The 12,227-nt window shown below is 41.6% G+C and overlaps 1 protein-coding gene across 19 annotated transcripts in view; it reads right to left on the reverse strand.

Annotated features, from left to right (window-relative positions):
• TNRC6B (trinucleotide repeat containing adaptor 6B) overlaps positions 1–12,227 on the reverse strand; it is a 260,774-nt gene that overhangs the window by 48,176 nt on the left and 200,371 nt on the right. For 18 of the 19 annotated variants that reach the window (XM_055566764.1, XM_055566736.1, XM_055566702.1 and 15 more), the window contains 4 exons: positions 9,972–10,130; positions 6,383–6,558; positions 4,094–4,168; positions 2,892–2,937 (listed from right to left, as the gene is read on the reverse strand). In XM_055566764.1, coding sequence (XP_055422739.1) covers positions 2,892–2,937; positions 4,094–4,168; positions 6,383–6,558; positions 9,972–10,130 — 456 coding nt within the window. The remainder of the gene's footprint in view (positions 1–2,891; positions 2,938–4,093; positions 4,169–6,382; positions 6,559–9,971; positions 10,131–12,227) is intronic. The other variant, XM_055566796.1, reaches the window with a different exon arrangement.

Genomic DNA, 12,227 nt, shown 5'->3' on the forward strand with positions numbered 1-12,227 from the left:
TGTAGCCTGCCAGGCTTCTCCATCCAAGGGATTTTTTAGGCAAGAGTACTGGAGTGGATTGCCATTTCCTTCTCCAGGGGATCTTCCCGACCCAGGGATCGAACCCAGGTGTCCCACATTGTAGGCAGTTGCTTTACCCTCTGAGCCACCAGGGAAGCCCATGGAAGCATACACGGATGCTTTAAAAACAAAACAAAACAATCTCTCTAAAACCCTCAACATATATCAGCTGAAGCTGGTTTTCTGTGGAAGACTGAAAGAGTCTTAGGGCTAATCTAGTCAAAATCTAACTAAAAAGATACTTAAACTAGTTATTGACATGTTTGATGACTATATCTTGCTTTTATATTCAAATGTCCTCAGTGAGAAGATGTGCATCTTGCTGCTTTTTTAGCATCTGCAAGACAAATAGTTCCAGTTGTGAAATGTAATTATTAGGACTACAAACAGCAAAGAGGCATGGTTGTTGCCCTAAAATTTATAACTCTTGGGTTGAACACGGGCGATGGTTACTGGTACAATGCCATCTCCCAGATGCAATGACTATTCCCCTTTCTTTCATATGTCTATGAATTCACTGTTGTACAATGTCATGAAACTCATTTTTAAGTTATTCTTCTATTTAAGAGTATCACAGATCACAGGCTGTTTCTTTTATCTCCCAGGACTGTTTGTTCTTCTTCCAGATTTGATTCTTTCTTAAGTTCCTCCAGGTGAGCAACAGCATCACTGTGAAGAGCCCCCAGCTGAAGGGCTGATGCTGCACCTGCTCTACCTGCAAAGGGCAGTTGGTCCCTAACATGACTCAATATGCCAGCAAATTTGGAAAACTCATCAGTGACCACAGGACTGGAAAAGGTCCGTTTTCATTCTAATCCCAAAGAAAGGCAATGTCAAAGAATGTTCAAACTACGGCACAATTGCACTCATCTCACACGCTAGCAAGGGCTTCCCTTGTGGCTCAGCTGGTAAAAAAAAACTGCCTGCAATGTGGGACACCTGGGTCCAATCCCTGGGTTGAGAAGATCCCCTGGTGAAGGGAAAGGCTACCCACTCCAGTATTTTAGCCTGGAGAATTCCATGGACGGTACAGTCCACAGGGTTGCAAAGAGTCGGATACAATTGAGTAACTTTCATTTTCACATGCTAGCAAAGTAATGCTCAAATTTCTTCAAGCCAGGCTTCAACAATACATGAACCGTGAACTTCCAGATGTTCAAGCTGGATTTAGAAAAGGCAGAATTGCCAACATCCGTTGGATCACTGAAAAAGCAAGAGAGTTCCAGAAAAACATCTACTTCTGCTTTACTGACTACACCAAAGCCTCTGACTGTGTGGATCACAACAGACTGTGGAACATTCTTAAAGAGATGGGAATACCAGACGACCTGACCTGCCTCCTGAGAAATCTGTATGCAGGTCAAGAAGTTACCAGTTAGAACTGGACATGGAACAGACTGGTTCCAAATCGGGAAAGGATTATGTCATGGCTGTATAGTGTCACCCTGCTTATTTAACTTATATGCAGAGTACATCATGAGAAATGCTGGGCTAGATGAAGCACAAGCTGGAATCAAGATTGCTGAGAGAAATATCAACAACCTCAGATATGAAGATGACACCACCTTTATGGAAGAAAGCAAAAAAGAACTGAAGAGCCTCTTGATGAAAGTGAAAGAGGAGAGTGAAAAAGTTGGTTTAAAACTCAACGTTCAGAAAACTAACATCATGGTGTCAGGTCCCATCACTTCACGGCAAATAGATGGGGAAACAATGGAAATAGTGCAGACTTTCTATTTTGGGGCTCCAGAATCAGTGCTGATGGTGATTGCAGCCATGAAATTAAAAGACTCTGGCTCCTTGGAAGAAAAGTTATGACCAACCTAGATAGTATATTAAAAAGCAGAGACATTACTTTGTCAGCAAAGTTCCGTCTAGTCAAAGCTATGGTTTTTTCAGTAGTCACGTATGGATGTGAGAGTTGGACTATAAAGAAAGCTGAGTGCCAAAAAACTGATGCTTTTGAATTGTGGTGTTGGAGAAGACTCTTGGAGAGTCCCTTGGACTGCAAGGAGATCCAACCAATCCATCCTAAAGGAAATCAGTCCTGAATATTCATTGGAAGGACTGATGCTGAAGCGGAAACTCCAATACTTTGGCCACTTGATGTGAAGAACTGACTCAATGGAAAAGACTCTGATGATGGGAAAGACTGAAGGTAGGAGGAGAAGGGGATGACAGAGAATGAGATGGTTGGATGGCATCACTGACTTGATGGACCTGAGTTTGAGTAAACTCTGGGAGTTGGTGATGAACAGGGAAGCCTGGCATGCTGCAGTCCATGGGGTCGCAAAGAGTCGGACATGACTGAGCTGAACTGACTGAACTGATGACATCTCTGTGCAGACAGGCCTGGCCACCTGAGAATGACTCTGGCAGGGTCACAGACAGCTTGTGTTTGGCCACAACATTTTGTTTTTTATTTTTAAATCTGGATTAGTTCTCAATATTTAAAACTAAAACCATAGAAGAATTTCTGGCCTCTCTTGAGAACATGGAGGATCTGGCAAAGCTGAGCACACACTCGTCCATGCCAACAAGTGCCAAGAGCCGAGCAAAGGCCGACTCCTTTATGTGGTACACATGCTCTCCACGGTGAACCAGTGGCTTTTCAACTGTTCACACCTGGCACACACCGCTCATTTACACTCCTTGGTTCTTGTCGTCATTAGTTTTCAATCCCTACCTAGTGTCGAGCACGGTACCTTCCGTAGAGCAAGTTGGAATATGAGTCTAGGAACTGCACCCATCCCAACTCAAAGTGAGCAGGGATCCCAACAAAGGATCACAAATAACAACATATTTCACTTGTTTAGTGGAGGGATACACACCTACAGACAAATCCATTTTGCTACTTGGGTTATCTTCAGTTTGACTCTGGAAAAAAAAAAAAAAAAACAGTGAGGGAAGATTAAAGTCTGGAATTAAACACTTAAATCAGAGAAGAAACAACATTATTCATGCACGAACCACAGCTTACTCTTACTTTACATCTAGGACTATACCAGGTCCTTGGAAATGAATCTTCAACTGGAACGAAGACAGTAACACTTTTCATGAGTAATTTTCACTGCTGCTAGTGCCTCTATGGAGAAGGCAATGGCACCCCACTCCAGTACTCTTGCCTAGAAAATCCCATGGACAGAGGAGCCTGGTGGGCTGCAGTCCATGGGGTCTCTAAGACTCAGCCAAGACTGAGCGACTTCACTTTCACTTTTCACTTTCACGCACTGTGGAAGGAAATGGCCACCCACTCCAGTGTTCTTGCCTGGAGAATCCCAGGGACAGCGGAGCCTGGTGGGCTGCCGTCTATGGGGTCACACGGAGTCGGACACGACTGACGTGACTTAGTAGCAGCAGCAGCAGCAGCAGTGCCTCTAATTCCTAAATTCAGTTTTCACATCAGATTAGCTTCAGTAAATCTATGGACAGAGTGATAGCTAAACAGCTGCTTGGAGAAATACACCCCTGTCCTCAAGTTCCAGCCGGCTCGGGATCAAATTTCATGAGTGGCAGCCAAATGATGACAACTTCTTCTCGTGACTTGTCAAGTCATCAAATCTTGCAATGTGCAGCCAAGTCATCTGTCTTTTGGCAACCAGGGACATGGTGACCCATATTGCTCCCCAAAGACCAAAAAACTAGCAGCTCTACAAAAATTGTCTATATAATTAATCACAAATAGTTTCCCCAGTCATTCTGCTATGGCTAGTTTTTTTTTTTTTTAATATAATATTAAAGCTGGTACAGTAGTCAGCAAAAGTTATACACATTTTAAGTCCTTGGCTCTTTCTTCCCTAACCTTCTAAGGAAAGAATACAAAGGCTACACATTTAAAAGCTGTAACCTTTAAATACTGGAGTACTTCATTAAGAAAAAAGGAACAGAGAAGAAACATTGCCTCATCCAGATCAGGAATGTTGCATAACCAGTTTCTAAATCTGTAATTTTGTCCTATATATGGCAGTGGTCTTAAATTTGTACTAAATGTAAAAGCTGGGATATAGTACACCTATGAAAAAATAAAACTTACCAGCAATCCCATATTTGAAAACTGTTTGGCAAGAGGATTCATCCATGAATCACTGTTTCCTCCTTTGAGTGAGCACTACAGAAATGAAATATGTAACCTCAGAATCAAATAATTGATTTCAACTTCCTGAGTTGCAAAAGTACTGACTAAAAATGTAAAACCAAGAGTTTACCTTTTTTAACCATAACTATTTCTCTTTAACTATAGTTATTTTGATAGATCTGTTAGTATAAAAAAGTAACAGGCCTTAGTTACATCAATGTTTTCATTCTTGTTCTATTATTCACTGCACTGAGTTAGAAGTAACTAGAAAAATAAATGGTCAGCTAGGGCTTTCACCCTATAAAGGATCAACATCAGATTTTGTAAAATATAACGCCTGCAAGCTAGTCCTTTCCTTCTCAGTTTCTCCTTGTAACCCAAGCTGGTTTCTATTAGGAGTCAAGAAAAAGTTTGATGCCAGTGCATGTTATTTGGAAAGGAGCCTATTTAAACTGGTCATTACTCTTTGTGTGGATACGAGGAAGAGCTCATCTACGCAGCACTTTCATCTGCTTGTTTCAGAGTGTTAAGGCCACGGGGCTCTGTGGAAAGTGGAAAGAAGTCAGCAGAAGACACCATCACCAAGTTTACTGCAAAGGCAGGCAGGGGTGGGTTTTTGTTTGTTTCTTCAGGGGACAAACTAATTTCTCTGTTGAACATCAGCTCCAGTTTTATTTCTATGGAGAAGGTGAGTGGAACTATGATGGGAACCTGGTAGGGGCTGGAGATGATGGGGCTTTGTGCACGTGTGCATTCTCCAGGTAAAAATTCTCTGTGTGTTCTGATGCTACTGCTCATGTCAATTTTATTTTTGAAAGTGTTAAGGTACCTCTACAGGTTTAAAGGTCAAAAAAGCCCTCCCTGGAGGGAGGAGTGGTAGTTACTGTTCAATGGGTACAAAGTTTCAGCTGCAAGATGAGAAGGGCTTTGTGGACAGATGTCAGCGATGACAGCACCAGCATGTGAATGCTCTCAATGCTGAACTGTGCACTTATAATTGGTTAAGACAGTCGATTTTACGTCAGCTATACTGGAATATACGCACGTGCCCATGCACACACACACACAATAAGAAACGTCAGAATCATCAGTCGTGGAACAGAGACAATTAATTCCCAGTTAAACTCACTGAATCTTGGCAGTTCCCTGAGGGGGCTAGTACCTTTCACTTGGTTGCTTCCTCAGCAGTCTTCCTAGGATCTGGTCTCATTATTAATTTGTAAATAATAAAAAGAAAGCCACAGTAGACTAGACAATGCAAATGTACTAAAAATGTTAGAAAGTTCACGGAATAATTTCTTTTGTGACTGAAGTAAGAAAATGAAAGTCGTTTATGGGGGAAAACTGTAAATGACTGCTTAAACAAAATGTTTCTAACAAACAACCTGCATTCTCAGGCTATAAAAGAAAGTAATTGTATTCAGAACAAAATCCCGTAAGTGAAGGGGATGAAGGTACAGCCCTTGGTCAACTGAGGACCTTCTAAAATGGCGTCCAGTACCTGAAAACCAGGAGTTTTAGTTAAGAAGTGTTTCTTACAGCAGCAAGGCTCCCGTGCTGAAATAACATATGTGGCTGCCCAACTTTTTTCCCCTTAATGTATTTGTAGAATGAGAAGCTGGAATGAAAAAAGAGGGCTTCTACTGAGAGTCATTCAGGTTCTAGATTGAAAACCAGTCATTAAACTATGAAAATCAAAAGAGAAACTAAGTTGCTCTACAATCCAGAAAATAAAAAGTGTAGGACACAACTGGATGGAGATAAATCACCTAGCTGCTAATGCAGGGTTATGCACTGGCACCTCATTTTGTTAAGAAAGGATTTTGGGCCTTGGAATTTCCCAAATCAGACAAAAATGAGTCATGTTGATTGTTGTTGGAGGAACTGTATTACCATGGTTTCCCTTCTACATATTCAGGGAGACCTACTCTAAGGACTGATCAGGCTTTAGAACACAAAAGCGTAAAACATTTATAAAGGGTGTCCTTAAAGTTTGGAAAATGAAGTAAGAAGAAAAATATTGTTTCTTTGAAAATTCCATTTTATCCACAGCGAGGATTTTGTAGTTAGAGACGTCAAGGTAGGGAAGATGAGGGGTAAAGAGGAAGCAGTTACGTGTTCTGAAGTATTTTCTCCATCACTGAAGACGGCAAGGTCTTCAGCACCGTGGCTTCTTCCACTAAAACACTCTTTGTTCTGCCTTCTAATAATGAATACACAAGTTCAGGCACCTCTAACGTGGCCTACCTTCATTTGTTTCTTTCCTCCTTGTCCCCAGCTTGCTGAGTTGTGGGAGGAAGCGCTTCCCTGAGAGCCGGCAGTGTTCCAGACTCCTCCATCATCCTCCTCTTCCCAGCTGGGATGGCGAGTTCCTGCCACTGGCCCGTCATTCTCCCCCCAGCCATCTTGCATAGATTTGGAATCTTTAAGAAAAGAAAGAGCCAACTGTATGCAATGGCTATATATAACAAAACCCACAACGATCATTCCTTATAAATGCAGCATTTTAGTGTATTTGTAATTGTATCCAGTATCTGTCTGTATGGCGAGGCAAATATTCTCCCAACTTTAGAGAGCAGAATGGAAACTCCAAAAGGGTCAAACATACACAGTAAGTTCATAAACCACAAATCAAGATTTCCTGGCTTCCAGTTCAATGATTTTTCCCCTTACAGAGTGTTGACAGAAATCCCCCAACTGAAAAGAACCTATCACTACTTACAAGAAATTTCACACTTAAATTAAGAGAAATCTGTTACTCTTAATGAGAATGTTGTACTGCACTTCTTAGTTTTACCCTCCTGAAAGGAAATACATGGTGTACTTTGTAACGGATTTTACAAATATGAGGCAGGATAAAAAACAACTGTCAACCTTATTTGGGGTAAAGAAAAGGACATGAAAGATGGACAGAAAAAAGAAAACTGTATTAGATTTTGAATATCAAAATTACAGTGAAAGAAGAGAAATTCAGAAATAGCCATGAAAATTTGAAAGTTACTAGATTTACAGACTTGAAATGTACTGGATACTAAAAAGATCCTAGGCAAAGACAATGTATAAGCAATGGCTTTTAAAGACGGGCAGAGGAGGGACTTCCTTGGTGGTTCAGTGGCTAGACTCCATGCTTCCAATGGAGGGGGCTTGGGTTTGATCCCTGATTGGGGAATTAAATCCCACATGCCACAAATAAGAGTTCACATTCTGTAACTAAGACCTGGTCCAGCTAAATAAATAGTCAATAAATAAATAAAATAAAAGACAGGAGGAGGAAATGTAGGAGACAGAATATGGAAGGGAGAACAAAGACAGGGAAACCAGTGCTCAACTGTTCAAGGAACTAGGTCATCATCAGGCTCCACAGTCAATTCCACCAACATTTTCCCTTAAACAAAGATCTTGAATTTGGAGATTGGGATAAATCCTTAATCTCCTTCTGAAAATTTTGTATGGATACACTTTCTGGTAATGATAGAAGAAAGGAAATAAACTATCCCACCTAGGAGCTCCATGAAAAGGTATGAAAGCGTTAGTCGCTCAGTCCGTGTGCAACCCCATGGACTGTAATAGGCTGGGCTCCACTCTCCATGGGATTCTCCAGGCAAGATTACTGGAGTGGGTAGCCATTCCCTTCTCCAGGGGATCTTCCCAACGCAGGGATTGAACCTATGTCTCCCACACTACAGGCAGATTCTTTGCCAGAATCTGAGAAGCCCAGAAGCTCCATCCACACCTTCAATTAACAAAATGACAAGACATGCATGGAGGGAGTTACTTGATTCAGATGGCTTCACACGAAGAGTCTAGAGCCAGAAAAGTGGCTTTACCAGGCCTTTCTGCTGCCAGGCTCTGGGACCAGGCCTATGATGCCATCCAGGCACCAATCAAGTAGGCAGACAGCTAGGAAGTCAATTTCCTCAGACGGTGGCATCATCTCCCAGCAACATCCAAGTGAACCTTGGGATGAACCCTCTATGGGGTTCACTAAGCACCCCCCTTTGCAGGGGCTCTGTGACTGAGCAGCAAGAGGCAGGGCCTGGGGGCTGTTCTCCCCGCTTCTGGATAATAAGGACCATTTCTCCAGCACAGGAGGTTACCCACTATTATGTAAGCACAGGCTTTATACATCCTCTGACAAGCAACAGGAATTAAAGACCCAACATAAGTGACATATTGACCCTTTTAAAGAAGAAAGACATCCATGTAACCCTTCTTCGAGAGAAAGGAGCTGCACTTTTAACAAACAATTTCTTGTAGACAGATTAAAAATATAGAGAGCTCCAATACTGAAGTCATGGAGTCCACACCAGATTTACGACATCTATAGTCTAGACAAGATCACAGGTTAAATTACCATGAGCACTGATTAGTAGGCTGTGACCATCTAGCCCCTTCCCCTGACTATTACACGTTCAAATTACCAGAGGAGGGGGAAAGGTAACTACAGCTTTAGCTATAGATACAGATGATCCCAGTGAGTAGAAGCCTTTTTTAATCTGGAGAAAAGTGATTTCTGTGATGGAAGAAAGATGATCCCGAAGTTGGGAAAGACACATAAAAATCTTCGAAGTATTGCTAACGTGCCTCCTTGTGCCAAGGGTCTGGTTTATGCCGTTCAACAGCATTCTGGGTCTGTTCCAAGTCTACAGAATGGTATTTCCCATGATGACAGAACCAATTTTACAATGAAATTCAAGACAAGATCAAATTCTTTATCAAGCTGTTTCTATGAAGTGAAGGAGATTTGTCATTTTCAAAATGCAGTCAAATTACACAGGCACAAGAGTGAGTTTCCAGAATACAGAGAGCTAAGATGATACTCCATTCTGTGGTATGGTCAGAATCATAAACATCATAAAATAAACTTGACAATGGAATTTATTCTTGTTCCAATTCAGAGAATTCAGTCTGACCACTTTTTTTAATCAAAAGACAATCCTGTAACTCTGCAATATGGTAGAAAAGAGACGTTGGAATAGTTCTTAAGAAAACTACAAAAAAGTGAAAACAGGCACTTGAAATTAAATTTTTCAACTGAGGATCATCCAATGGGACGTCCTGCAGCATCCATTTACGAAGTTTTGCAAATTACTGTGAGTACACATTGCCAGCTGGATCAAGTATAGCTTAGATTGTCAGTGATTATGAATAAGTGTGACGTGCTTTGTTTAAAAAATTGAAATGAAGAAATCTTTTTTGGGTTCAAGAAACCTTAAATGTCCCTGTGTGGGTGGGACTATGAGAAGAGAGACAAAGGGGAAAGAAAGGAGCAGAAGGATGAAGTCACTGGGCAGCAGAGACCTTGTTCCATGTTAAATGCCAGGAATTATTATTTTTTTTAACTTATACCAACATGAGAGTAGAAATGCAAAATAGATATAGTGAGCAAAGTTTAACTTACTATGGGAGAAAAGGCACATCAAAATTTCAGTTCTGGCCAGACATTAAACTTAAGTTAAAAGGAGGGATTTCCCTGGTGGTCCAGTGGCTAAGACTCCATGTTCCCAAAACAGGGGGGCTCTGGTTTGATCCCTGGCTGGGGAACTAAGATTCCACGTGCCACAAGGAAGAGCATTCGTGCCGCAACTAAGACCCACCATAGCTGAGAGAGTAAATATTTTTTAAAAATGAAATCAATAATACTAACTTATGACTTTAAGTTCACTGTAAGCATTTTTACATATGCCAAGCCACGTCTCCATCATTTGCTGCTAACCATTTACTAAAGATGCAAGGTCCTGAACCTCGTTGAACTGATAATGTAACAACAGCCCTCCCCCAAATGTGTGACTCTCCAAATTAAGAGACTCCCTCAAAAAGAGTGCCGTGTACTTACTAGGTTTCATGGCATTTGGAGCATTGGAGGGTGCAGTCCCCCAGCCTGTTGTCGACGCTCCCGTGTCATCCATCTCGCCCCACCCAGGACTGCTTTCGTTTGGCTCACCCCAAGCTGAAGTACCATTATCTGGAGCAGATGGTGTGCTTTTGCTCCAGACTGTAAAGAAAGGAGATGCATCTCAAAGAATGATTTATGAATGCTGCAGTATCCAGCGGGGGTGAAGGGAGGAGGAACAGGACCTCCTGAATTCTATGGGTGGAAATAGAAATGTGGACACCACCTACATGGAGGACACCTGGCACTCTAACTTCTGGTCTAGTAATTCCACCGCCAGGATATCATACCATACATGTACTTGCAAAAGTAGATGAAATTACATGTACAACAATGCTCATGGCATCACTGTCAGAAAATATTTGGAAGCAACCTAAATATCTATGAAACAGGGACCAGTCAGACCAATCGTGAATTGCCCATCAAGTGAATACTATATACGAACGAAGCAATGAAAAGACAGAAATGCGTTAACATGAAAAGTTTTGAAGAATAATGACAAAAGCATGGTGAAGAACAGTGTATATAGTACAATTTCCCCTATTGTACCAAAATATACCTATTTTGCTATAGGCATGAACAAAATTTCTGATTGGCACACAAAGTTCTAAAACCTGCAAGGAGAGACCCTAAAGGTTAAGATTCTTTTATTTATTACCTTTTGCTTTTCTATATAGTTTGAAGGTTTTTACTATATGAAGAAATTTTTTTACATGTTCTAGATAGGGAATTAATGAGCAAATGTTCATTTTCATTTCCTTTTGTTTTCGTTTCAATATATATTAAAAATCCAGAACTAGCTGAAAGTAATCATTTCATAACTGGATTCACTGAACATTAGACTTACTTTGGAGAGTGGAAAATTAAGTATTATGATTAATTTTAACTCAAATAATGCAAACAAATTAAGGGTTCAGTTCAGTCGCTCAGTCATGTCTGACTCTTTGTGACCCCATGAATCGCAGCACGCCAGGCCTCCCTGTCCATCACCAACTCATGGAGTCTACGCAAACTCATGTCCATCGAGTCGGTGATGCCATTCAGCTATCTCATCCTCTGTCGTCCCCTTCTCCTCCTGCCCCCAATCCCTCCCAGCATTAGAGTCTTTTCTAATGAGTCAGCTCTTCGCATCAGGTGGCCAAAGTATTGGAGTTTCAGCTTCAGCATCAGTCCTTCCAAAGAACACCCAGGATTGATCTCCTTTAGGATGAACTGGTTGGACCTCCTTGCACTCCAAGGGACTCTCAAGAGTCTTTTCCAACACCACAGTTCAAAAGCATCAATTCTTCGGCACTCAGCTTTCTTTACAGTCCAACTCTCACATCCATACATGACCACTGGAAAAACCATAGCTTTGACTAGACGGACCTTTGTTGGCAAAGTAATGTCTCTGCTTTTGAATATGCAATCTAGGTTGGTCATAACTTTCCTTCCAAGGAGTAAGCGTCTTTTAATTTCATGGCTGCAAGGTGCATCCCTTTAATTTGCTGATTTACATGAGGGCATTCAAGTTGCCAATGCCAAACTAAGAACCATCACCAGGCACTACATTTTTAAAAATTGTTTAAAATCGCCTCCCTTTATAAGTTTTTATCAACACTACTTTTAAGTTACTAGGCATGATATTTCTTACGGAGAAGGCAATGGCACCCCACTCCAGTACTCTTGCCTGGAAAATCCCATGGATGGAGGAGCCTGGTAGGCTGCAGTTCATGGAGTTGCTGAGTCGGACACGACTGAGCAACTTCACTTTCACTTTTCACTTTCATGCATTGGAGACGGAAATGGCAACCCAATCCAGTGTTCTTGCCTGGAGAATCCCAGGGACGGGGGATCCTGGTGGGCTGCCGTCTATGGGGTTGCACAGAGTCGGACACGACTGAAGCGACCAGCAGCAGCAGATGTTTCTTATCCAAAGAAGGAGGGAAGAAAGTTTAATTCTGAACAACTGATTATCATGAGATAATCTCCACATGACGAAGTGTTCCACTTCCAAAGGTTAACTGTTAAAAATCATCTGGAAAGTGATGGAATACTTTGGCCACCTGATGTGAAGAGCTGACTCACTGGAAAAGACCCTGATGCCGGGAAAGACTGAGGGCAAAAGGAGAAGGTGGTGACAGAGGATGAAATGGCTGGATAGCATCACTGACTCATGGACATGAATCTGAGCAAACTTTGGGAGAGAGTGAAAGACAG

The sequence above is a fragment of the Bubalus kerabau genome, chromosome 1 (genome assembly GCF_029407905.1).
Source record: "Bubalus kerabau isolate K-KA32 ecotype Philippines breed swamp buffalo chromosome 1, PCC_UOA_SB_1v2, whole genome shotgun sequence".
NCBI lineage: Eukaryota > Metazoa > Chordata > Mammalia > Artiodactyla > Bovidae > Bubalus > Bubalus kerabau.